The 26,442-nt window shown below is 33.9% G+C and overlaps 2 protein-coding genes across 2 annotated transcripts in view; one reads left to right on the top strand and one right to left on the bottom strand.

Annotated features, from left to right (window-relative positions):
* pkd1l2b (polycystic kidney disease 1 like 2b) overlaps positions 1 to 15,669 on the top strand; it is a 40,211-nt gene extending 24,542 nt beyond the window's left edge. Inside the window, exons 20-32 of the mRNA XM_073835694.1 lie at positions 744 to 982; positions 2,442 to 2,999; positions 3,085 to 3,187; positions 5,225 to 5,365; positions 5,674 to 5,859; positions 7,960 to 8,290; positions 8,608 to 8,741; positions 8,820 to 8,947; positions 10,692 to 10,852; positions 10,985 to 11,195; positions 12,868 to 12,969; positions 13,049 to 13,180; positions 15,556 to 15,669. Of these exons, the coding sequence (XP_073691795.1) occupies positions 744 to 982; positions 2,442 to 2,999; positions 3,085 to 3,187; positions 5,225 to 5,365; positions 5,674 to 5,859; positions 7,960 to 8,290; positions 8,608 to 8,741; positions 8,820 to 8,947; positions 10,692 to 10,852; positions 10,985 to 11,195; positions 12,868 to 12,969; positions 13,049 to 13,180; positions 15,556 to 15,669 (2,540 nt within the window). The remainder of the gene's footprint in view (positions 1 to 743; positions 983 to 2,441; positions 3,000 to 3,084; positions 3,188 to 5,224; positions 5,366 to 5,673; positions 5,860 to 7,959; positions 8,291 to 8,607; positions 8,742 to 8,819; positions 8,948 to 10,691; positions 10,853 to 10,984; positions 11,196 to 12,867; positions 12,970 to 13,048; positions 13,181 to 15,555) is intronic.
* A 324-nt stretch (positions 15,670 to 15,993) lies between these two features.
* psmd7 (proteasome 26S subunit, non-ATPase 7) lies at positions 15,994 to 23,431 on the bottom strand. Its single transcript, XM_073836882.1, has 7 exons — positions 23,270 to 23,431; positions 22,183 to 22,274; positions 22,006 to 22,098; positions 21,774 to 21,871; positions 20,606 to 20,686; positions 20,435 to 20,526; positions 15,994 to 16,786 (listed from the first exon to the last, which is right to left on the bottom strand). The coding sequence occupies exons 1-7, from the start codon at positions 23,341 to 23,343 to the stop codon at positions 16,330 to 16,332; spliced, it is 987 nt and encodes a 328-aa protein (XP_073692983.1). The 5' UTR covers positions 23,344 to 23,431; the 3' UTR covers positions 15,994 to 16,329.
* Positions 23,432 to 26,442: the final 3,011 nt, after the last annotated feature.

The following is a 26,442-nucleotide window of genomic DNA, read 5'->3' as shown; positions in this document are numbered from 1 at the left end:
GATTTCTGAAGGATCATGTGAAACTGAAGAGTAGGGTAATAATGCTGAAAATTCAGCTTTGATCACAGGACAACACTCTTAAAAAAAGTGCTTCACAATCGCATAGAAGAACCTTTTTTAGTCTAAATAGTCTTACATCTGAGAACCTTTCTGCTTCTCAGAAGGCTCTTTGTAGCAAAAGAATTTAGAATTACAATTTACTTTTGACTAAATGGTTCTTTGTGGAATCAAAAATGGTTGTTCTAGCATCAATGTAAAGAACCCTTTAAAGCACCTTTATTTTTAAGAGTGTAAATGACACTTTAAAATAAATTCAAATGGAAAACAGTTATTTTAAATAGTAAAAATATTTCACAATATTAGTGCTTTTGCAGTACTTTGAATCAAATAGATGCAGGCTTGGTGAGCAAAAGAGAATTCTTAAAAAAAAACATTGAAAATATTACTGTTCAGATACTTTTGGCTGGTAGCGCATATGATATGAAGCCACTTTTTGTACACTCATTTGTGCAAAAATTCACTGGGGCAGTACTCTTAAAGGGACATCTTTATACCTTCTTTACCTCTGAATGGTGCACATTAGTACCAATTTTTTTGACTTTTCTTTGTGTAATTCTTTGATTTACTTGCCTGCCACAATCTTTGATTAAGTTTCGTTTGTAAAAACTACTAGGACACCATTTAAATTGATTAACAGGTCTAGTCCAAACTGATGTTTCTTTTTGATTCTCTTTTGTCCAAAGGTCAGATTGAACTGACCTGGAGTCAGGTGAAAATTGGCATCCAGAGCTCCTTTATTGTATTCCCCATCAATCTGGTAATTGTGGGAATCTTCAGACATTCACGTCCCCGGAAAAAGAAGGAAAAGAAAGAAAAGGCACATAAGCAGTCTGAGCCTTCACAAATGGAGAAAGACAGCCCTTATGAGACTACGTCTCCAGATTTTGATCCAAATAACATAACTGTAGATTTCCTTATGAAAGTAAGTCCTTCATTAATTATTATGCACATTATTAACAAAAAGTTTACAAAAGTGCTCACCAAAGCTGTATTTATATGTTTAAAAATACAGCAAAAACAGTGAAATTGTTGAATAATATCGCAATTATATTGAATTGCAATATTATTCAACAATTTCACTGTTTTTGCTGTATTTTTTTAAACAAATAAATACAGCTTTGGTGAGCACTTTTGTGTTTTCTATTTGAATATATTTGAAAATGTAATTTATTTCTGTGATGAAAAGCTGAATTTTTACCTCATTACTCGAGTCTTCAGAATCACATGATTCTTCAGAATTCATTTTGATATGCTGAAAAAGTGAAAATCATTATTAATGTATTTATTGTCATTTTTGATTAAATGAATGCATGGTTATACTGTAATTGCTTTATGTTTATTGTCACATTATTTTCCTAACATTTACAGTCAAGGCCGAAATTATTCATACCCCTGGCAAAGACTTAAAGTTACTTTTATTGAACCAGCAAGCTTTTTTGACTGGAAATGACACAGGCTTCTCCCAAAAGATAATACGACGATGTAAAGTGGCATGTCCAAAATTATTCATACCCTTTGCAAACTGTTACAGTCTATGGGAAAATCCAAAGTTCTATACCATTCCAAACAGTCCAAGCTGTTCTAAAGCATCCTAATTACCCTGATTCATTGGGAACAGCTGTTTTAACTCAACAGGTGAAAAACAGAAGCTCTCTGCTGTTCGTTTGTGGACAGTCAAGGCTAAAACAAAGGAGCTCACTGAGGACCTGCGGCTGCGCATTGTGGCTGTTCACAAGTAAGGAAAGGGCTATAAGACCATATCTAAATGTTTTGAAGTTCCAGTGGCTACAGTGCAAAGTATTAAAATTATTATAAAAATTGTAAAATTATAAAAAAATACAAGACATTCCGCACTATGGAAAATCTCAGAGGACGTGGTCGGAAGCCAAAAGTGACACCTGTGCTGGCCAGGAGGATAGTGAGAGAGGTAGAAAAGAATCCAAGGATCACCACCAAGGCCATCCTGATCAATCTGGGCTCTGCTGGTGGCAACCCTCCAACCTGAAAGAGTTGGAGCTCATCGCTAAAGATGAATGGGCAAAAATACCAGTGGAGACATGCAAAAAGCTGGTCAGTAATTATAGCAAAGGGTTTGATTGCTGTAATAGCCAATAAAGGCTTTTCTATTGATTATTGAGAAGGGTATGAATAATTTTGGAAATGCCACTTTTTGTTCAAATGTAAATTAAAGATGAGTAATATTTTTTTCCACAATGATGCCTCTTGTACATCATCTTATTATCTTCTGGGAGACATCTGTGTCATTTCTAATATAAAAAAAAAACTTGCTGGTTGAATAAAAGTAACTTTGAGTCAGAATTTGCCAGGGGTATGAATAATTTCGGGCTTGACTGTACATATTTAATATTTTTTTTTATTAGGACGTACAGAGAATCACATACTTGTTTGCAAATGCCATGAGATGCCCTGTCCCGAAAACAGAGATGAACTCTCAAAAGGAAGACGTCAACACTTTGCTGTCAGAGCTGCAGAACCTCATCGAACAACAGCACAAAATGCACAAAAACGAAACCTCCTCGCTTTTCTGGCCCTACACCCATCATCTGACCAAACAACTTGAAAATGTGGAAGGTGAAGTGAGGCTTCTGGGGCCTTCAGGCTTTTCCAGGCCTGGGTACTACAGCCAGGTGTTACTGCAGGTCCAAAGCATAAAGAAACTGCTGGAAAGTCTCCGTTCCTCCAGACTCATCACTGAACAGCAGTTCTGCAGCTCAAGTCCCAAGAAAGACAGCAGCAGGAGGGGTCTGCCATGGTGGTTTATATATGTGGGTTGGCTTCTTGTTGCAGCCACAAGTGTTGTATCAGGGTACTTCACCATGTTGTATGGCCTGAAATACGGAAAGGATCGCTCAGTCAGTTGGATAATCTCCATCGCGATGTCTTTCACTGAGAGTCTCTTCTTCACCCAGCCTGTCAAAGTAAATATCTGAAGTATTTATTTGTATTGCATTTACAGTGTTGCTTACTAATTTTGACTGTGGTGTTGTGCATTTCTTTTCACAGGTGCTTTGTTTAGCCATTTTCTTTGCTTTAGTGGTGAAAAAAGTCAATTTCGAGGATGCAGAGCTTGTTGAAACCTTACGTAAGAAAGCAACCACTCGTTCAGGTAATTAGAAATCAGATATTTAGCACAAATAACCATAAACCAAAAAGAAGTTCCTAATTGTATTAAATGTGCAATTGTTGTCCTTCAGATCTTGAAATTATATTTTTAAAATGTACACTACCTAAAAATCTAAAGCTTTAATTTTTTTAAGAAGTCTCTTCTGCTAACCAAGCCTGCATTTAATTGATACAAAGTACAGTAAAACAGTTCAATTTTAAAGTATTTTTAATATTTAAAATAACTGTTTTCTATTTGAATATATTTTAAAATGTAGTTTATTTCTTTGATTTCAAAGCTGAATCATTACTCCAGCTATGATCCTTCAAAAAATCATTCTAATATTCTGATTTGCTGTTAAAAAAAAAACACATTTTTATTATCATTATGATTATTATGCTGAAAACAGCTGAGTAGACTTTTTCAGGTTTCTTTAATAAATATAAAGTTCAGCATTTATCTGAAATAGAAATATTTTGTAACATTATAAATGTCTTTTTCATCACTTTTTATCAATTTAAAGCATCCTTGCTAAATAAAAGTGTTAATTTCTATACTGACTCCAAGCTTTTGAATGGTATAGTATATAATATTACAAAGCTTTTTATTTCAGAAAAATGCTGATCTTTGGATCTTTTTATTCATCAAAGCATTTTGAAAAAAATGTACTCAACTGTTCTAAATATTGATAATAATGTTAATAATAATAATTAAATGTTTCTTCAACAGCAAATCAGCATATTAGAATGGTTGGAGTAATGATGCTAAAAATTCAGCTTTGAAATCACAGGAGTAAATTACATTTTAAAATATATTCAAATAGAAAACAGTAATTTTAAATAGTAAAAATGTTACTGTTTTTGCTGTACTTTGGATCAAATAAATGCAGACTTGGTGAGCAAAAGTTCTTCTTAAAAAATTCTACTGTTCAAAATCCTTTGACTGGTAGTGTATAGCTGATATAATAATATATATATATAAATAATATAATAGTCACGATCTGGCTGAGTGGAGGAGTGGAGAATGATGAAGAGAACCGGAGTAAATGAACATAAACAGTTTATTAAAAGAAACACTGAAACTAATACAAAAACAAACCAAAACACGGAGCAAGAGGAGAACATGTAACGTTAACGACGGACAGCTGGGGAGTGCTCAGAGTCAGACACAGACTTTATATACAGAAACATGGGCGTGGTCACAAACAAGATGACGAGGGGAAAATACAAATATGGGCAAGAACAAACCAAAAGGACTAAACCAAAAGGGGGAGAACAAAGACTAAACCAAATGACTATGAAACATAGGGGAAAAACACTTGGGAAACAGAACAGAACAGGACAAGACATAGACAAAATCCTGACAATAATATAATATAATATTATATTAAGGAAATAAAAGGCCACTTAGAAACCACTTAAGTGCACTTAAGTGTACTAGAAAATCGCAGCTTTTTTTCTGCCGGTATTAGTACACAATATAACTACAGAAGAATCAAGTTTTAAATAGAACAGATATTGAAATGCGTTGGTCATTTTTGAACGCGATGCTATTGGTCTAATAGGATTCAATGATCTATCCTAAGCTATGCACAAAGTGATATCGCCAGAACAGGAAAACGGCTGAATGGCTTTCAAAATGGTAAAATTCAGCCTATTAACTCGGGGGGAGTTGGAGAATGAGCCTATTTCCAAAAAAAGTGGAGTGTTCCTTTAAGCCCTATATTAAATTAAGTCCTTTAAGTCCTGATTTAAATTATAAAACATTTGCATTTAATTGCAGTTAACATGCACCTAAGTATATTAACTTATTGATATATTAACATTATTTTGAAGTACATTATTTCTGTAATTAGTCCTCTTTTTTAAAAGCACGCTCAAGTTTACTTCTTTTTCACAAGGGAATGTCTCTCAGATTCTTCATAAATTGTCTTTTATTTTAGGAAGTGACTGTGTTTTTGATTTCTTACATTTAATCACAATCTCTCTCTCTCTCTCTCTCTCTCTCTCTCTCTCTCTCTCTCTCTCTCTCTCTCTATAGCTGGTCTCAATCAAGTGCGACTTTCTAAGAGGGATTGTTCACTCAGCTACTATCAGCCTCCGCCTCCCAGTGATATTGAGAGGATCAAGAGAAACATGGTCAAACAACAGAAAGCACGAGCACTTATTATGGAGATTCTGGGTAAGAAAAAGTTCACTTTTAGTTGCTAACAGAGAATGTTGTCAGAACTTTGGCTAATGTTCTGGCAAGGTTCTATCAAAGTTATGAACAAATCATCTCCCAGTAACATTAACAGAACATTTGTTATGTGGTCTTTAATTATGTTAGCACAAATTTAAACTATTTAAAAAAAAACTAGACATTTTGAATGTTCATAGAAACAACGTTCTTACAAACAAATGGTTCTTAGAACATATTTTTGTTAGTTGGGTTTTAGCTATTGACTGCTTGAAAAGATGGCTGTGTGCAAACTTGTATTTTTTTTGCAGTTTTTCTGGGGTTCTTGTGGATGCTGCTTTTAGTAGCATATGGTCAGCGAGATGAAAATGGATTCTACCTCACTAATCACATCCGGCAGAGCTTCAGCAATGGCACTTCAGACAGTATGAACCACAATGATGTGTTTACCTGGGCTAAAACTGTACTTCTTGATAACCTTTTTGGACAGTATCCAGGTACCATTATCTTGACCTGTCATGAATATCACAAGTGCACAACTTCTGTTACTCATATTTAAGATACACTACCAGTCAAAAGTTTTTGAACAGTAAGATTTTTAATGTTTTTCACAAAAGTCTCTTCTGCTCACCAAGTACAGCAAAAACAGTACAATTTTTTATTTTTTACTATTTAAAATAACTGTTTTCTCTTTAAATATATATTATAAAATGTAATTTATTCCTGTGATCAAAGCTAAAATTTCAACATCATTACTTCGGTCTTCAGTGTCACATGATTCTTCAGAAATCATTCTAATATCCTGATTTGCTGTTTAAGAAAAATAAATTGTCATTGTTATTATTATTAATAATAATATGCAGTACAATTTTCTTCAGGATATTTGATGAATATAAATATTCAAATATCAGCATTTATCTGAAATAAAAAGCTTTTGCAACATTACACACTATACCAGGGGTCCCCAAACTAAGGCTGAATGCGGCCCATCCCCACATTTGGACCGGCCCTCTGAACAATGCCAGAGACATATTTTGAAAATGTAATTTTAAATGCGTTTTACTTATATCATGTCGGTATTTGATAATAAAAGTTGGCTTTCAAACAAAAATTTCCCTTAGATATTAACATAGGTATAATTATTTGTTAAATTCACTAACAGAATGGTACATTCAACGTAATGTCATCGCGATCGAACAGGTGATGCGCGAGCCAGATAGAAAAATCCGAGCGATGACAAAATGACTCAATAGCATTTGAGGTGAAACTAGCACTGCTTGTGGGACAAGTGCAAAAGCAAAAAGCATCTCCCAGTTACCCAAAGTTTTTCTCTGTTGGTTGTGCATCTTTTTCTTCCACACTTTTTTCTTCAACTCAACTTACTGTTAACATGCTTCTTCGGCAATCAATGTTTGTGGCTCACCCTCCTTGTGAAGGGTGTCAATGATTGTCTTTTGGACAACTGTCAGATCAGCAGTCTTCCCCATGATTGTGTAGCCTAGTCAACCAAACTGAGAGACCTTTGCAGTTGTTTTGAGTTGATTTGCTGATTGGCATGTCATTATATTCTCATTTGTTGAGATAGCGAACTGGTGGGTTTTTGTTAAATGTGAGCCAAATCATCACAATTAAAAAAACCAAAGACTTAAACTACTTCGCTCTGTGTGCATTCAATTTATTTAATACACAAGTTTCACAATTTGAGTTGAATTACTGAAATAAATGAACTTTTCCATGACATTCTAATTTACTGAGAAGCACCTGTATATCTTTTGAAAAGAAATGATAATTTGTCTATCTGGTGCATAAAAATAATTAACTATTCTAGCATTAAAAGGTATAATAAATACAGGTAAAATCATAATAAAATAATAATAATAGTAGTAGTCAGTCCGGCCCATGGAATTTTATTTTATAAACCGACCCGGCCCCCCATTAAAGAAAAGAAAATTATGTGGCCCGCTCAGAAAAAAGTTTGGGGACCCCTGCAATATACCATTCAAAAGCTTGGAAGCAGTATAATTTTAAGGAAATTATAAATAAATTATAGAATTATTTAGCAAGGATGATTTAATTTGATCAAAAGTGATTATAGAAACAGGTATGATGTCTAATTCAGATAAATGCTGTTCTTCTGAACTTTCTATTCATCAAAGAAACCAGATAAATCCTACTCCGCTGTTTTTAACGTAATAATAATTTTTTTTTTTTAATCTGCAAATCAGAATATTAAAATGATTTCTAAGGATCAAACGACTATAGTAACGATGCTAAAAAATCAGCTTTAAAAATTACAGGAATAAATTGCATTTTTACAATATATTTAAATAGAAAACAGTTATTTTAAATAGTAAAAATATTTCAAAAACAGTTTTTGCTGTACTTCGGATCACATAAATGCAGGCTTGGTGAGCAGAAGAGACTTCTTAAAAAACATTAAAAATCGTACCGTTCGAAAACTTTTAGTGTAGATCTATAAAGAAAAAAAATCCATCAGAAGGATCTTAAGAGCTTTAGTTTACCCATCAACAGTAAATGGCCACATTATTGACTGATGTGTTTAATGATTATTTTTCATTTTCATTTCCATTTCCAAGGCTTTATAACGGATGGAAACTCAAAACTTGTCGGCAGCGCTCGTCTTCGTCAAGTTAGGGTGAAGAGAGACTCTTGTAAGATTGCTAAGTCTATGCATCACGCTGTCCCTGACTGCAGTGCCCCTTACTCCTGGGAAAATGAGGACATGGCCTCTTACGGTCCAGGTTGGGATGAGTTTTATTTTGTAAATGGCTCTGAGGACACCATCACAGCTTGGCAGTACCAAAGCCAGTCCGAACTCAAAACATTACCTGTTTGGGGTATGATTGCACTTTATAGAGGAGGAGGCTATGTTATGGACCTTGGTTCTGACCGGCAAAATGCTAGCAGGTGAGAAATCGCATAAACACGACCACCAGTTTACACCAAGTTGGAGCAAACAGAATGGCAGATCAGTTGACTGAAAATATGAAAAATGATACACTTTACCTTTAAGGCCCTCAAGGTCATGTTAGAAAATATTGTGTACTATTATTTGTTCACCCTAAAGTAATAAATGCTGTTAACATTTACTAAATAATTGTAAGTGTATGTTTTATATGCCAGTTCTCTAATTTTCAGAACTTTTAAAGGAATAGTTCTCACAGTCATATTTGAAAATGTTGTGTATTATCTGTTATTTTGAGCATACTTTCTTCAATTAACAGGAAGCTTCAATATCTGTTTGAGTCCACCTGGTTGGATGTATACACAAGGGTGGTTTTTGCAGAGTTTACGGTGTACAATGCAAATGTCAACCTCTTCTGCATTGTCACACTGATACTAGAAAGCACTGCAGCGGGTGAGGAAAAAGAATTCCTGTTCATACAAAACATTCATGTTTCATTGCAAACACATCTTATACTTTTTTATTTTACAGGTGCATTTCAGTTTCACAGCATGGTTCAGAGTGTCCGTCTCTATCAGTCCACAGGTGGCTTTCAGTCGTTTCTCATGGCCTCTCAGGTCTTTTATTTCCTCTTCATCCTCTACTACATGTTTTTGCAGGTCAGTTCTCCAATAGAATAGTTTTATTGAACTTTTAAGAAAATATTTAACTCATAAATTAAATTCAAAAGCAGATGTTTAGCAGAATGTTAAGCTCTTTTAAATTTAGTACTGACCTGAATAAGATGTTTCAAATAAAGACATTTACATATAGTCCACAAGAGAAAATAATAGTTGAATTTATATGACCAGTTCAAAAGTTTACATACACTTGATTCTTAATACTGTGTTGTTACCTGAATGATCCACAGCTGTGTTTTTTGTGTTTAGTGATAGTTGTTTATGAGTCCCTTGTTTGTCCTGAACAGTTAAACTGCCTGCTGTTCTTCAGAAAAATCCTTTAGGTCCCACAAATTCCTTGGTTTTTCAGCATTTTTGTGTATTTTAACCCTTTTCAACAATGACTGTATGATTTTGAGATTCATCTTTTCAAACTGAGGACAACTGAGGGACTCATATATGACTATTACAGAAGGTTAAAAAGCTCACTGAAGCTTCAGAAAGAAACACAATGTATTAAGAGCCTTTGAAGATCAAGGTAAATTTAATTTATTTTGTCTTTTGGGAAACATGTAAGTATCTTCTGTAGCTTCTGAAGGGCAGTACTAAATTAAAAAAATATATTTAGGCAAAATAAGAAGGTTGTACATATCCTCATTCCGTTCAAAGGTTTACACCCCTGGCTCTAAATGCATGTTTTTTTTTCTCTAGTATCAGTGAGTATTTGAACCTTCTGTAATAGTCATATGTGACCCTAGACCACAAAACCAGTCTTAAGTCGCTGGGGTATATTTGTAGCAATAGCCAAAAATACATTGCATGGGTCAAAATTATTGATTTTTCTTTTATGCCAAAAATCATTAGGAAAGTAAGTAAAGATCATGTTCCATGAAGATTTTTTTGTAAAATTCCTACTATAAATATATCAAAATGTAATTTTTGATTAGTAATATGCATTGTTAAGAACTTAATTTGGACAACTTTAAAGGTGATTTTCTCAGTATTTTGATTTTTTTTGCACCCTCAGATTCCAGATTTTCAAATAGATGTATCTCGGCCAAATATTGTCCTATCCTAACAAACCATACATCAATAGAAAGCTTATTTATTGAGCTTTCATATGATGTATATATCTCAGTTTTGTAAAATTTAACCTTATGACTGGTTTTGTGGTCCAGGGTCACATATATGAGTCCCTCAGTCGTCCTCAGTGTAAAAAGATGGATCTCAAAATCATACAATCATTGTTGGAAAGGATTCAAATACACTAAAATGCTCAAAAACCAAAGAATCTGTGGGCCATGAAGGACTTTCCTGAAGAACACCGGGCAGTTTAATTGTAAAAAAAAAAAAAAAAAAAAAAAAAAAGAGCAGCTTGAGCATTATATCTAAACATCTCCTTTGGTGTCCCAAAAATATAATACATTGTTTTTTTTACAGTTTGGAATCTCAGAATTCTTGCAAATCAGAAATGCACAAATATAAACTGAGAATTGATAGAAAAAAGTCAGAACTGTGAGATATAATTTCAGAATTTTGAGAAAAAAGTCAGAATTGCAAGATATAAACTTAAAATTGAGATATATAAAACAAGTATTGAAAGAAAATGCCGATTTTTTTTCTCAGAATTACAAGAAAAAATGTTACTGGTGGAAACAAGCTTCTAAATGAGTAAATAGTAAATGTAAACAGAATTGACCAAATTTTTAGTTCCAATAAAAAATACATGTTTGGTGTTGAACAGGCAAAGCAGTTGAAGCGGCAGAAATGGGCTTATTTCAGAAACAAGTGGAATCTGTTAGACCTGGTCATCATCATTTTAAGTTGGAGTTCATTATCAGTCTTCATCAAGAAAACTGTGCAGGGAGACAAAGACATTGAATACTTCCAAAACCACAAAGATCAGTAAGTAGACTTTTTTCCAATAGAAAAAAAAATTGATATGAACATAAATTGAACATTTAGTTGACTCTGTGGTTTGGAGGTTGGATAGATGGATGAACTGACCATGGTAAAAATGCCATTCCTGTTTTACAGGTTTCCCAGTTTCCATGATACGGCTGTCATAGATGTTACACTGGGATATCTCATGGCTTTCTTGGTTCTTCTGGCTTGTATAAAACTCTGGCATCTGCTGAGACTCAACCCTAAACTTCACCTCATCACTTCCTCACTGCAGCGGGCATGGAATGATATGTCAAGCTTCATTGTGGTTATCTTCATTATCCTCTTGGCTTATGCTCTTACTGTAAGGGACAACAACATTTGCTGTCAATAACAATTAGGGATAGTTCACCCAAAAATGAAAATTCTGTCATTAATTACTCACCCTTATGTCATTCCAAACCTGTAAAACCTTCGTTTATCTTCGTTTATCTTTATCTGTGTCTTGTTTTTAGTAAAAACAAGTCAAAATTAGGTGAGTTTTTGCTTAAAACAAGCAAAATAATCTGCCAATGGGGTAAGAAAAATAATCTAGTTGTCTGCTTTTTTCTTACCCCATTGGCAGATTATTTTGCTTGTTTTAAGCAAAAACTCACTTAATTTTGACTTGTTTTTACTAAAAACAAGATAATAATTTTTACTTGTCAAGAAAATCAAGATTTTTTAGATATTTTGGCTGGAAACAAGAGAAGAAGTAAGAAAAGCATTTTTTGCAGTGCTCACCCTGCATAGACAGCAACACAACTAAAACGTTCAAACGTCCAAGAAAGGAAGACATTGTTAAAATAGTCAATGTGACATCAGTATAAAGTGTTATAAAGTTACGAGAATACTTTTTGTGTGCAAAGAAAAAAACAATAATGCATTGTAGTCTAAGAAATCGTTAAATAAAGTCGTTATTTTGGTTTTCTTTGTGCACAAAAAGTATTCTCGTAGCTTCATAACATTACAGCTGAACCACTGATGTCACATGAACTATTTTAATGATGTCCTTACTAACTTTCTGGGTAGTTTCAAAGTTTCAGTTGCATTGCTGTCTATGCAGTTCACAAAGCTATCGGATTTCATCAGAAATATTTCAATTTGTTTTCTAAAGATAAATAAAGGTCTTATGGGTTTGGAACAACATGGGATGAGTAATTAATGACAGAATTTACATTTTTGGGTTGAACTATCCCTTTAAAATACTTACACATTTTAACATACCTCAAAATGGCATACTTCATTTTTAAATGTTTTTTTTTTCTTGTCCCAAAAACCATAATACTTAAGTGTATTTTTTATCTTTGGAATCTTTGAAATATAAACTCAAAATTGCTAGAAAAAAGTCAGAATTCTGAAATCTAAACTAAGAATTGTGAGACAAAAAGTCAGAACTGTGAGATATAAACTCAGACTTTACACATATAAAACAAGAATTGCAAGAGAGAAAAAAATCTAGAATTATGAGAAATAATCTCAGAAGTTTTCTCTGAATTATGAGAAAAATGTAAGTTTACTAGTGGAAATAATCTTCCATATGTAAATATAGACATCATTTTAAGTTTTGTGTAAACAATAAAAGTTTCTTTTTTTTCTATGGAACAGAAAAAGAAGATATTTTAAAGAATATTAGGTAGCCAAACGTTTTCAGGTCCCATTGTCTTTCATACTTTGGACAAAAAGTACTACTCTGGACTAAAACACTAAGTCAGTGGACCTGAAACTGTTTGGTTAACCAAATGAAAATCAGTAAATGATGACAGAAATATTAATTTTGGGTGAACTGTCTCTTTAAGTCCAATGAGTAGTATCTTGTATTAGGTTGTCAGTTACCACAGATAATAATTTAGACATGTGCTTCAGCTTGAAAATCAAGCAAAAACAAGATTTTAATAAAAAAAAATCAATGAATAGCCACCCAATAAGCTTCCTTTTGTAAGTGCTTTTCTGTCCGTTTTCTCAAAGAAATCAAAGCATTTGTTTCTTTTCAATAGTGCAATCTAATATTTGGATGGAAGCTGTACTCATACAGAACTTTCCCAGATGCCTTCAAAACAATCTTCAGCTTGCAGTTTGGAATCTTCGATTATGACGAGGTTCGTGAAACCATTTCCAGACCAAGTCTGAGAAAAGTAACACAAATGCTTTATCACAGCTTTCATTCTACCTCTGCAGGTGTTGAGTACTGATCCGCTGCTCGGCGGTGCCATCATTTCCACTTGCGTCATCTTCATTACATTTGTGATTCTGACCCTCTTTGTCTCAGTCATCCTTGAGGCGTTCGGTGAAGAACAGAAGAATCACCAGGTGTTACACAAGTCACTTTCACATTTGTGACCAATGACCACAAAACCAGTCATAAGGGTACATTTTTTTTAAATTAAGATTTATACATCATCTGAAAGCTGAATAAATAAGCTTTCCATTGATGTTTGAAAAGTTTGTTAGGTCAATATTTGGTCGAGATACACCTACAATGGAATGCGAAAGTTTGGGAACCCCTTGCAGAATCTGTGAAAATAACTTTAACAAAATAAGAGGATCATATAAAATGCATGTTATTTTTTATTTAGTACTGTCCTGAGTAAGATATTTTACATTAAGATGTTTACATATAGTCCACAAGACAAAAATAGCTGAAATCATGAGTCCCGTGTTTGTTCTGAACAGTTAAACTGAGCACTGTTCTTCAGAAAAATTTTCCAGGTCCTGCAGATTTTTCAGTTTTGCAATATTTGAACCCTTTTCCAGCAGTGACTGTGTGATTTTTGAGATCCATCTTTTCACACTGAGGACAACTGAGGAACTCTATCGCAACTATTGAAAAAGGTTCAAACATTCACTGATACTCCAGAAGAAAACACCTGGGGGTGAAAACTTTTGAACAGTATGAAGATGTCTAAATGTTTCTTATTTTGTTGAAATATAATTTTTCCCCCATTTAGTACTGCCCTTCGGAAGCAACACAAGATACTTGCATGTTTCCTGGAAGACAAATTTATCTTAATCTTCAAATTCCAAAAGTTTTCACCCCCGTCTCTTAAGGTGAGACACTGCAGTTGAATAGGGTATAAAAATAAAATGAAAAACTAATAGTTGTTACCTTACTTACCCAGTTAATTGATTATATTTATAAATGTAAACTTTTTCGTATTACAAGTTTTCTAAAATGTTAGGTTTAAATATGCAAATTAGGCATTATTTATTGAAATATGTGACTATTTGCATACATTTCTAGTACAAAAATCGAAACACTAGATGAAGTCAGTTTCAAAATTCTTATGTATTTTTTTTTTTACATATTAGAATTAAATGTTTTTACAGAGGGGATTTTGTGTATCTGTTTCTTTTTTTTACCATTTTTAATAAAATTTAGGTTCTGTCTAATAGTAAATTTAGACAGAACCTACACTACATTTACTATTAGGTTTTGTCTAAAATTTTAATAAAACGGTGTATAAAATCAAGTAAATTATATATGAACAAATCCCTCTGTAAAATTCTTTCTTCAGGACTGGAATAAAAATGTAAAGTTTGGTGTGTGGAAGTGCTACTGAAGTGGAGATTTATGGCTCAGCGTAGGAGAAAAAAAACTCATTTTGAGAAAACAGCCTTTAAAAATATGAATTTTAGTTGACATCTATGGACACAAATGGATACATTGCTATAAAAGAAACACTTAACAGTGTCTTTTGGGTGTTTTCTTTCCACTAGTCTGAAAAAACACTTTATGAAAAACCAAAAAGCCTAAAATCTCAAACTTGACATGTGCATGAAAAAAAGTGTCTTTGCCAGCAGTGTCTCCTCTTAATGAATTGTGTTTCGTTCTGGAGCATCAGTGAATGTTTGAACCTTTTTTAATATTTGTGTTTGAGTCCCTGATTGTCCTCGGTGTGAAAATATGAATCTCAAAATCATACAGTCACTGCTGGAAAGGGTTCAAATATGCAAAAGATGCTGGGAAAATGAAGACACCGCAGGACCTGGAGGATTTTTCTGAAGAATAGTACTCAGTTTGAACTGTTCAGAACAAACAAGGGACTCATGAACAACCATCACGAAACAAAAAACAGTTGTAGATCATTTAGTTAACCACACACAGTATTAAGAACCAAGGGTTCCAAAACTTTTGAATGGGGGTTATTTTAATAATTTCAGCTATTTTGTTTGTCTTATAGACTATATGTTAACATCTTTTATGTAAAATATATTACTTAGGATAGCGCTAACATGTATTTTGTATGATCTCTCTTATTTTGTTAAAATTATTCACATTTTCACAGATTCTAAAAGGGGCTCCTAAACGTTTGCATACCACTGTAAAAACTGCAAAAAAAAAATCTAAATACTGAGAAAATCACCTTTAAAGTTGTCCAAATGAAGTTCTTAGGAATGCATATTCCTAATCAAAAATTAAGTTCTGGTACCTTTACTGTAGGAAATGTACAAAATATCTTCACGGAACATAATCTTTACTTAACATCCTAATGATTTGGGGCATAAAAGAAAAATCGATCATTCTGACCCATACAATGTATTTTTAGCTATTGCTACAAATATACCTGTGCTACCCAAGACTGGTTTTGTGGTCGTATTTTAGGTTTTCTAACTGCTGTTAAGTTGCATAAGCAAATGTTAACTAGTTTAAATGTGATGACTGAAATTACTTTTCTGATACCCAGCCTTCTGAAGAAGAGGAAATTGTCGACCTGATGTTAGTGAAGGTCCTCGGTCTTTTTGGCATCAAATGCAAGAAGAAAGAAGAAGAAACTCAACATAGTGACAAAACTACCTAGTCCTTCGCATTGGCACATGCTCGAAATCATTTCTGATCTGTCATCTTGTCTTCAAATATTTACTCAGCACATGGAAAATTAATGCGCATCTCTGCTGAAGTTAACTGTAAAAATAGCCTCTACAATGCATGTCTTTTTGATTAAACTTTAATTTTCTTGTCAGAAAAAGTGAAATGTACTATTTTATTAAAGATCAGAGTTTTCTGAAACATTTTCTTTCTTAAACTAGCAAGGAAAAACGTGTTTTGTGATTAACAAAATGCTCTTTGTGAACTGTGAGCTTTGCATGTAGAACAAAATAAACCAGGTTAGGCTGCAAGGAGCTTGTTTGACATTGCTTTTTATGATAAAAAAAGAAATCTCAGTGTAAATACAATGACACAATGCTGTAACATTGGACACCTGTCTTGATATTCTGATGGTTTAATAATGGTTTTATAATGTAAGTGTAAATAGGTCAACCTTAATACAGACCAAAACATCTAAAGGGAAAGAACACTTGAAGCAAATCCCTTTCTCTCTTTTTGAATCAAAACAGAAGTCCATATCAAAAACAGGAAAAATACCCAATTTAAACTGCAGATTGTTACAAGAGGAGACAAAGAAACAGAATTCCTCTCTCATACAGCCAAGATTGTGTAAGTTCATGCCAGTTCAGGTTCATTTCTTTTCCTTTTTGTCATCTTTCTTGGCTGCCGCGTCTCCTTTCTCCTTGTCTTTGTCCTTATCTTTATCCTTGTCGTCTTTCTTTTCTTTCTTGCTGTCATCTTTCTCCTGGCCCTCTTTCTTTTCTGCGTCACGGTTAGCGATTTTGTTGTTGATGAGATTGTGGAGGGCCACTACGGAGCGGATAAGCGAGGCCAGATAGACCACGAGCATCTGGTCGTTGGTCTTAAGGTAGAAGGCCTTGACGAACTCCTGCAGGTTGACATCAGGCAGGAGATTGAACACATCCTGAAGCTGATAAATGATCTGGTGGTTGATGGGCAGTTTGCCGGTTGCAACCTTTTCTAGGTAGCTCTTGATATCCAGCAGCTTGGAGTTGAGCCCTTTCAGGCCGTGAACCTGATTGGTGATGCGCTGCGACAAAGTGCCAACTGTTGTGTCTTTGATATCACTGCAAAAGATCATCATGACAATAAATCAACTAGGATGTTTACAGGGATTTCAATTAGTGCTGTCAATTTATTAACTTTTTTTCTGTAATTAATCACACCTAACATAAAATTGTAGAATATATTTTCATACTATAATATTCACTACCAGTCAAAAGTTTTTGAACGGTAAGATTTTTAATGTTTTTTTTTAAAGAATTCTCTTCTGCTCACCAAGCAGATCCAAATTTGATCTAAAATACAGCAAAAGCAGTAACATTGTGAAATATTTTTACGATTTAAAATAACGGCTTTGTATTTGAATATATTTTAAAATCTAATGTATTCCTGTGATCAAACATCATTTTCAGCATCATTACTCCAGTCTTCAGTGTCACATGATCCTTCAGAAATCATTCTAATATGCTGATTTGCTGTTTAAGATTTTTTTTTATTATTATTATCCATATTTAAAACACTTGAGTAAATTTTTCAGGATTCTTTGATGAATAGAAAGATCCAAAGATCAGCATTTATCTGAAATAAAAAGCTTTTGTAACATTATACACTGTACCATTCAAAAGCTTGGAGTCAGTATAATTAATAAAAAATAATTAATGATAATTAATTAAGAAAGTAATACTTTTGTTTAGCAAGAATGCTTTAAATTAATCAAAAGTCATGGTAAAGACATTTATAAAGTTATAAAGGATTTCTTTTTAGATAAAAGCTGTTCTTCTGAACTTTCCATACAAAGAAACCAAAAAAAATTTTTTAGCTGTTTTTAATATAATAATGGTTTTTGAGCAGCAAATCAGAATATTAGAATGATTTCTGAAGGATTATGCGATTATGAGTAATAATGCTAAAAATTCAGATTTTAAATCAAAGAAATAAATTAGATTTTAAAATATTCAAATAAAAAAAAACATATTAAAATAGTAAAAATATTTACAATTTTTACAGTTTCTGATGTACTTTGGATCAAATAACTGCAGGCTTGGCGAGCAAAAGAGACTTCTTTAAAACCATTTAAAATCTTACTGTCCTAAAACTTTTGCCTGGTAGTGTATATTCACAATAAACCTCATATAAACTCCTAATTTATGTAAAACAACATAAAGACAGTGTATTTCAAATATATGTTAAAAAGTATTTAATAATGAAGGCCAGTATCACAGATTTCAATACTGCTAACTGTTTTTTTTTTTTCCTCAATTACTGCAATTATTATGGCCATTAAACATTACAGTTAAACATTAAGCCATCATTTCTAACAATTATTAGGCTTAAAAATGTAACATATTTTAGGTGAACTTATAATTAGTGTCACATTCAGCTATACCAATAATATAGTGTTGCATGTACTGCACATGATAATATAGTAATATTTCTGTCTCTGTCAATATCATCTCTCTGTGTAGGGCTGCACGATTTAGAGAAAAAATCTAATTGCGATTTTTCTGATCAAAATTGCGGTTTAAAATAGTTTAAAACTACTATTTCATAAAAGAGCTACAGGATTGATATGGTGGTTTTAACAGCACCAAAGACCAAGCATAATCACAAAATATGCTACAATGCGCTACTGTTTATTTAAAACCTCTTAAACATTGTTGCCATTTTTTAAATAAAGTTTTCAGTTGTCATGACAAATTAAGAAAATAACTACAGTATCTTAAATAAAATAAAATTAACAATTAAACTTATTTAATAAAATATAATTATAATATACGTTTATGCTGGGTTCTTATGAAACTTACGAGATGTTACAGAACTGTTTCATGTAAATTCAATTGATGTACTGAAAAAAAATATCTGAGGCGGGAACGGAACGAGATAACATATTTCTGGGGGAGCGGGACTGAAAAATACGTCCTGTGCATGTCTCTACATGCAGTGTTAAAATGCCCTCTATTGGTTAAACTCTGCATCAAACGTAATATAAGCACGAAGACATAATATGCACATGAAGCGACCTGTCAAAAACGACTTATATGCTTGTTACTAGGGATGTTAACCGATGACCGTTTGACCGGTGGTTGACCGTATCAACGTTAACCGGTCAAAGTTGTCGGTAGTCGGTTAAAAAAAAAAAGTGCCGGTGCGTCTTTTACGCATTCTGAAGGTGCCTGTTTTATCCATTGGTTTTATCATGTTGCAGTCTATTAGGCAACATTCCGCATAAGATGGGCTTAGATTTGGAAATACATTACATCTACATTTCAGTGGTAACCGATAAGGTGATGATGATCATCATCTTTCTTTAATATGGTTAGCACTATGCCTCAACTAAAGCGGCGTCTCTTCGGAGCTGTCATTTTCTTAAATGAGCCGTGGCAATGTTTCAAATGAGCTTCTAACCTAGACAAACGCCTTTATTTTCAAAGCGATCACCTTGTACCCAAACCATTTGAAACTAAGGAGCCATTTGTCCTACGATTACATACAACAAGCTCTTCGGCGCCGCGTTTGCGGGACTCATGTTTCGCGCTGTAGGGGATTTTTAAAAAGTGACGCGAGTGGCAGTGTGTGTGTGTGTGTGTGTGTGTGTGTGCGGGAGGCAGAGCGGCAGAGAGAGGCCGCGATCACACCGAACGCGTTTTTGCAGATGGAGGCGCCTCTTTTGAATGGTTTTCTGTTGGCAGTGAGCGTTCTACGCGCTACTTATGCGTCCCAGGCGCCTCACGTTTTTGCAGGAGCGCTCTGAGCGCGTGAAGTTGAAAAAAAAATCAACTCTGAGCGGAAAAACGCCCAACGTCATTCGCGTTCTTTTCCATTGTCCAATCGAATGAATGGAGAGGCGGGCCTTCTGTTGTGGTGACGGAATTTTACGGTTGCTTAAAAAGTCCGGAGACTGCAAGAAATAGAGGAGAAACCTTTTGTGTCTATCGTGGGTAACCCGGAGCTGTATTATTTAGGGTTTCTGTTAATATGACAGTTTACTTAACAGCATAAAACTAAGATTTTAGAGCGCTCGCGCTATAATCCTTTGATTTGACTGACAGGACAGCTGTTTTGGTCGTTGCTTAGCAACATAAAAAAAACGCAGCACGCTCTTTTATTAAAAGTCACCAAAAAAGGGCAGTGCTGTGCGCCTCGCGTTTTTAGAACTAAAAGACGCGTTCGGTGTGATCGCGGTCAGATGCGACAGAGTTGCGAAATTGCAGGCGCGGCTGGAAATGGCTGTTATTTCAAATAGCGTACCATATTTTAAACTAATCGGTTAACCGGTTTCAACCGGCTAATGAGGCTCGGTGGTCGGTCAAGAAATTTTTTAGTTTTCGCCATCCCTACTTGTTACCACATTTGATAATCAATTGAAATAATCGCAGCTCTTGCGATTTGAAAATCGCACCCTTTCAAATCGCGATTTCGGTTTACAAACGATTAATCGTGCAGGCCTATCTCTGTGCTTGTAAAAGAGCTGTCATTTTTCTCCACAAGTTTATTTGATTTCAATATTTAGTATGAATGTTTTACATGAGGATCCTCTCAATACAACATTAGTTTTACAAGCATTTAGTCTGAACTTACTTTAATTAGCTGCTTGATTAAATGTTTTTAATGTGTTGTGCTGAAATGAATTAATATGTTTGACTGTCCTAACTTTGATGCATCCAAAACGAATCAAATAATCAGAAATGTACATGCTTTTATTTCCATCTTACCGCAATAAATGCTCCACGCCAACTTCTTCTGCCTCCTCTGCTCCGATCTCGCTGGTCACGTGTTCAAACGTCTTAGATGTGGGAGTTCCATCCTTCAACGAAGAATAAATGTCAACAATTAGCATGTGAGGAATCAAATCTTTGAAATATACCGCTTCAAAAAGTACTCACATCATGCACTTCCTCCACTGAGATGTAAGCTTCAGTTGGCAACCCCAGGTCCTTGGGTTTCACATCAATAATGACTAAAACCTTTGGGAAATACATGGGATTTTAATAAGCTTAAATGGCGTAGTTTCTCCTGTATGGTGTGTGAACCTCATTAAATTTGTCAAGAAAATGTACAGGGTATATTTCACCCCAAAATCAAAAGGAAAATACTAGAGAATTTTTTTTTTGCATAAAGAAAATAAAGCTTGTTTTCAGGAATATAAAGTTCTGTTAAATTAAATAACCCCTGCCAATTCTCATTACTGTAAAGCAACAAATAAATAATACAATAATATTTAAATTGCATAATGACACATAATGGTTTTGTATCTATCAATAGCAGTCAAAGTTTTAGAAAAGTATTATTTTTAATGTTTTTTTGAAGAAGTCTCTTCTGCTCATCAAGCCTGCATTTATATGATCCAAAGTACAGCAAAAGCAGTACAATTTTGGAAACATTTTTACTATTTAAAATAACTGTTTTCTATCTGAATATATTTAAAAACTTATTTTTCCCCATGATTTCAAATCTGAATTTTTTTAGCTGAAAATATATATTTATTTATTATACTGACGTTTTGAATGATATAGTGCATAATGTTACAAAAGCTTTTCTTTTGCTGATCGTTGGATCTTTTTATTAATCAAAGAATCCTGAAGAAACGTTTACTTAAATGTTTTAAATTTTGATAATAATAAAAAAAGTAATAATAAATGTTTCTTAAACAGCAAATCAGCATATTATAATGATTTCCAAAGAATCATGTGACACTGAAGACTGAATAATGCTGAAAATTTAGCTTTGATCACAGAAATAAATTACAATTGTAAATATATTCAAATAAAAAAGATGTTATTTTAAATAGTAAAAATATTTCACAATATTACTGCTTTTGCTGTATTTTGGATCAAATAAACGTAGGCTTGGTGAGCAGAAGAGACTTCTTTTGAAAATATAAAAAAACAGTTTTGACATCTAAATATACACACACACACACACAAATTATATATCAATTTAAATCATTTTTAGGATAAAACATGACTTGCTTGCACCATGGTACATACAGTGTAAAATAAACTAAACAGTAGTAAAAAAAAAAATAAAAAAATAAAAAACAGAACTACATACCGAATTAGAGCAGTACTGTTTCATGAGTTCATTAATGGCAATATCATTTTTGTGCAGCTTCGGGCCTGTGTGGTACCACCCAACTATTCGCTCCCTTGCTAGAATTGAAAGAAACAAAACCACAACTCTGTTAGAGCTTGGATATGAGGTCATAACAACAATGACATGACAGACTCAATAAAGTATATTTATGACATTGATTCTTTACATTTGCATAGTAAAACAATCTTACCGTTGACTTTCTTGAACATGCCGTACATATTCTCCAGATAGTCATGGTCCAGGAACCAAACAGAATCATCCTTGTCGTCCTCATCAAAAGGCACTGCCACACAATTAAAACGTTACTAAATGAATCTATATCGCAAGAGGAAAGAAGTGCATTTCGCATCAAGATCTGCAAACATACCAGCAAAGCTGTTTGACACATCAAGCACTTTCTTATGCCACGAACCCAGCAGAACACCCACAACTCGCTTCTGACTGCCAACCTTACCAATCCTACAAAACAAAAGAGAGACAAATGTAATACTGTGTTTTTGAATATATCTTTAAGAATATATGTGACCCTGGACCACAAAACCAGTCTTAAAAGCACGGGTATATTTGTAGCAATAGCCAAAAATACATTGTATGGGTCAAAATGATCGTCTTTTTTTAAATGGCATTAGTCAAATCGTTTATTTAGTATTAAGTAAAGATCATGTTCCATGAATATATTTTATAAACTTCCTACTGTAAATATATCACAACTTCATTTTTGATTAATAATATACATTCCTAAAAACTTAATTTGAACCACTTTAAAGGCAATTTTCTCAATTATTATTATTATTTTGCACACTCAGATTAGATTTATCTCGGCCAAATATTGTTCTATCCTAACAAACCATACATCAATAAAAAGCTTTATCATCAGCTCTCGGTAATGTTTCTCAATTTAAAAAATCTGACCCTTATGACTGGTTTTGTACTTCAGGGTCACATTTAAACTGTGTCAAATCATGTATTACACATAAAAACCCGTCTAATAGTGTCTGTTCAGACGGCTATGCAAATTATATGTATGTGTGGATTTATTTAACACAGTAAGTTACGTATCAGTTTTATTATTGAATTTAAAATTGATTATTATTCTGCATTCGTGTTGAATCTTCGTTGTCGGATTCATTTACTCGTGAGTTAAATAATCAGTCATATAGTGCTGTGTATCAGTTACGTTACTAATCATAACTGACTTGCAGTTAGTCAGATATCGGTGCTTCTACAAAGTTCTATAACATTAACTTTACATGTTATAAAGCTAAGTCAATATGCAACACCATAATATAACAATTACAATTAATACATTCTAAAAAATATTGTTTATTTCCATAATTGTACTTGACTGTGATTGTCTTCAGTTAGCCTTTAGCTTGTAGCGGCTACATTCATTGACACATAATGACAGTGAGTTAACAGTTTTACTCCAGCACCATTACTACACTCAGATTTACCTGTTAAAATGGTCCACGACACTCAATAGCACCAAGGGATGAACGACGACCCTTTCTACCGCTAAGTCCGGCATTTTTACTCAATAACTCTGAATATTTGAAGAAAAAATAATGTTTTCTGTTGTTCTGCACGCCAGGTTAGTGGCCACTGCGCCGCTTGTTCCGCTTCTGCTTCGTTTGTTATCCGTAGGAGCGCTTCAGCATCACGCACACTAGCGCCCAGCGGCCTGGGGGAGGAATTACACCCTGACAATCTTTAAAATGAACGATGTGTTTTCAACGCTTTCAAATACATACTTTATGGGTTTAATTCTTAGAGAAAATGATCTAAAACCAAAATGAATCTTGTAATATAACAATATTCCATATAATTTTGTCTGTGAATCCACAAGAATTGTAATTGTTGTGTTTGCTTATAGAACGTTCATTTAAACACAAGATGGCGGTGTTTATGCTGTTTCTGTGGGATATTTTTTGTTACGTTCATGCCATAGACTGTAAAAAAAAAAAGAAATGCATAGGCAGTGTTTGATTTAGGGGAGAGTGGGGTGATTTATGTCAGGGCCAGGGGGAAGTAGTTCCACCCCTTGTTTCTAGAAAACCAAAGAAGAAATTGGTTATGTGACCACATACTTTTGAAGAGCCATCCAATTTACCTATCCCCCAAAGAAGAGAGACACATGGCATGAGAACTAAGCACATTTTAGCTCAAAGAACAGTTTCTATATGATCAAGGTTTTTTGATTGTTGCGTCTGAACAATTATAGACGAGTAGTAGTCAGGATCTAGACCAGAGGGGTGTTCCATAAAACAAATTTACCAAATAAGCCAGGCTTATTTTAGTTAGTCTTACTTATTGTCACTTGATTTGGCTCAAAATAAGTCAGACTAACTGAAAAAAGCCTGACTTATTTGGTAAACTTGTTTTATGGAACACCCCCCAGGGCTGCCCAACCCTGTTCCTGGAGATCTACCTACCTGCAGACTTTAGTTCCAGTCCTGCTCCAACACAGCTGTCTGTAATTACCACGTGCTACCTAAGACATTAATTAGCTGGTTCAGGTCTGTTTGATTAGGGTTGGAGCTGAACTTTGTAGGATGGTAGATGTAGATCTCCAGGAACAGGGTTGGGCAGCCCTGATCTACACCCACATACTCACAGGGGATAAAATGTGTGAGAAGATGAACGTGCCTCATCAGTGTTTGATTTACCTGCGGTTTGTTTAGTTTAGCTAACACTATTTTTTTGAGTTTTGAGTTGGCACTGTTATTAAAGAGTTTTTATTAGAAAGTTTTATTCAGTTTTTAAGTGGCCTTAGTCACAATGGGATGTTCAGAAATGTTCAGAAAAAAAGTCACTTTATTCTTATGTTACATAATTGACAGACAGTGTTTTGTTGACAGAGAGCGTTCTGATGATTCACAAATATCATATATTGTGTATTTGAGTTTTTTTGTGTTTTCCGAAAAAGTAGGAAATATGACATGCCAATAGTTTAATAGGGTAACGATATCTAAATAAACCTTAAATGAGTGATTTTGTATTGAATTTGTCTTGATTTTATATTGCATTAGAGTTCTTGACATATAAATGTTCTTTTTTACTTTAATAATCACTGGCACAATTTACCCCGATGTATTCTCCCCACGAGACTATAATTCTGAGTTTATTTCAGATCCAAAGTTATTGTTCCCAGAGATGCACCACATCCTGAAATATATGTACATACTTAAATCGGAGGGATTACTGTCATGGATTCACTATAAAGTCCCTTTGAGTAAAAACTGGCACAACTCACCCCACTCTCCCCTATTTATTTAGTAAGTTTTCCTGTAGTTCAGTCATTATCCACGTAATATCCGGTCAATGAGAAGAATAAGTCACTACAAGCCAATGTGCTCATAATTATGATAATAAACTAAAATAATATGGTAAGAAACACACAAATTTGCAATATCAAGCAGCAAATGCGATTTGTTTTGTACAGCTAAAAAGCTGTAAAGCTGGGCGCAGATGAGACCGGAAGCCTGCCACATAAAATTTACAAATAGCCGCGCCCACTTTTACGGGAAGAAAAAGGTAGATAGTTTGTTGATATACTGACAAATGTAAAAAAGCATCAGTGATTCTAGCATATTCCATTTGTAAACAAAGGCAAATCATTTACTGTTCTGATATCACCTTGTGAATCATCATAGGATGACCTAAATGTTTGGTCGGTATTTCTATTGCAGGGTAGTGAAACACTGTAGTCTATAAAGTTATAAATCTGGCTTAGATAAAATCATAGATGAAATAATGACAGGGCTATAAACACTAAGATCCATGACCTTCTGAACATTTTGTCAAATGTAATTTTATTATTTAAGTATTATAAAGGAGAGAGGAGGAGAGTTATTAATGACTATACAATCCATGTATTTATTGTGATTTGTCAATTATTAAACAAGTGTGAAACTATCACAAGTTCATCAGTTAATCTCACTTGCTTTGTAGATTTATAGGCAATTAACACGATATGTAATGATACAATGCTGTATTAAAATTAATTTATTAACAATATAGCATCAACAATCACTTCAAGGCTTTTAAACTTTAAGAGATTTATGTTTGAAGTTTAAAAAAAATATTGATTTTTATTCTACTTCCTTACATTCAAATTCTGTAGTTGAACTAGGATTTAAAAGGCATTCTTAGTTTAATTTTGCCTAGCGCACGGCCCTGATATTAACATCCATTGTGTGAGGACAATAGTGAATCTATGCTGAACATGAATCATGTGTCAAGCTGCCAAACGGCGTGTCAAACGGTCCTCACAGCCTGCGTTGTCCCTAGACAATAATGGTTTAATTTTTGTCCAGGAACATCACTGACATGATGGCGTGACTCCTCATAGACCCTGATTGGGTGCTTTGTTAAACGCAAACACACAGGTTTGTTTTCCCACAAAGATCCTAAGAAACATGATCCACTAATGTCTGATGACCAAAATGTGTGCAGGGCTAAAACTGTGAAATGTTTGTCTTGAAAAGTGTGCTTGTGCTATATTTGCTGCTTTACTTTATAACATGCATAGAATTGTATCCCATTTCCCCTTTTTGTCCTACGTATTTATATAGAGGGTGCACAAGGGTGCAGTGGATCCCAGTTAAACTTCTTCTATTTGCATAAA

This window comes from Garra rufa, chromosome 3 (genome assembly GCF_049309525.1).
Source record: "Garra rufa chromosome 3, GarRuf1.0, whole genome shotgun sequence".
In the NCBI taxonomy this organism is placed as follows: Eukaryota; Metazoa; Chordata; class Actinopteri; order Cypriniformes; family Cyprinidae; genus Garra; species Garra rufa.
Note: the sequence above shows the minus strand (reverse complement) of the source record. Positions and strands in the feature narration are given on the sequence as shown.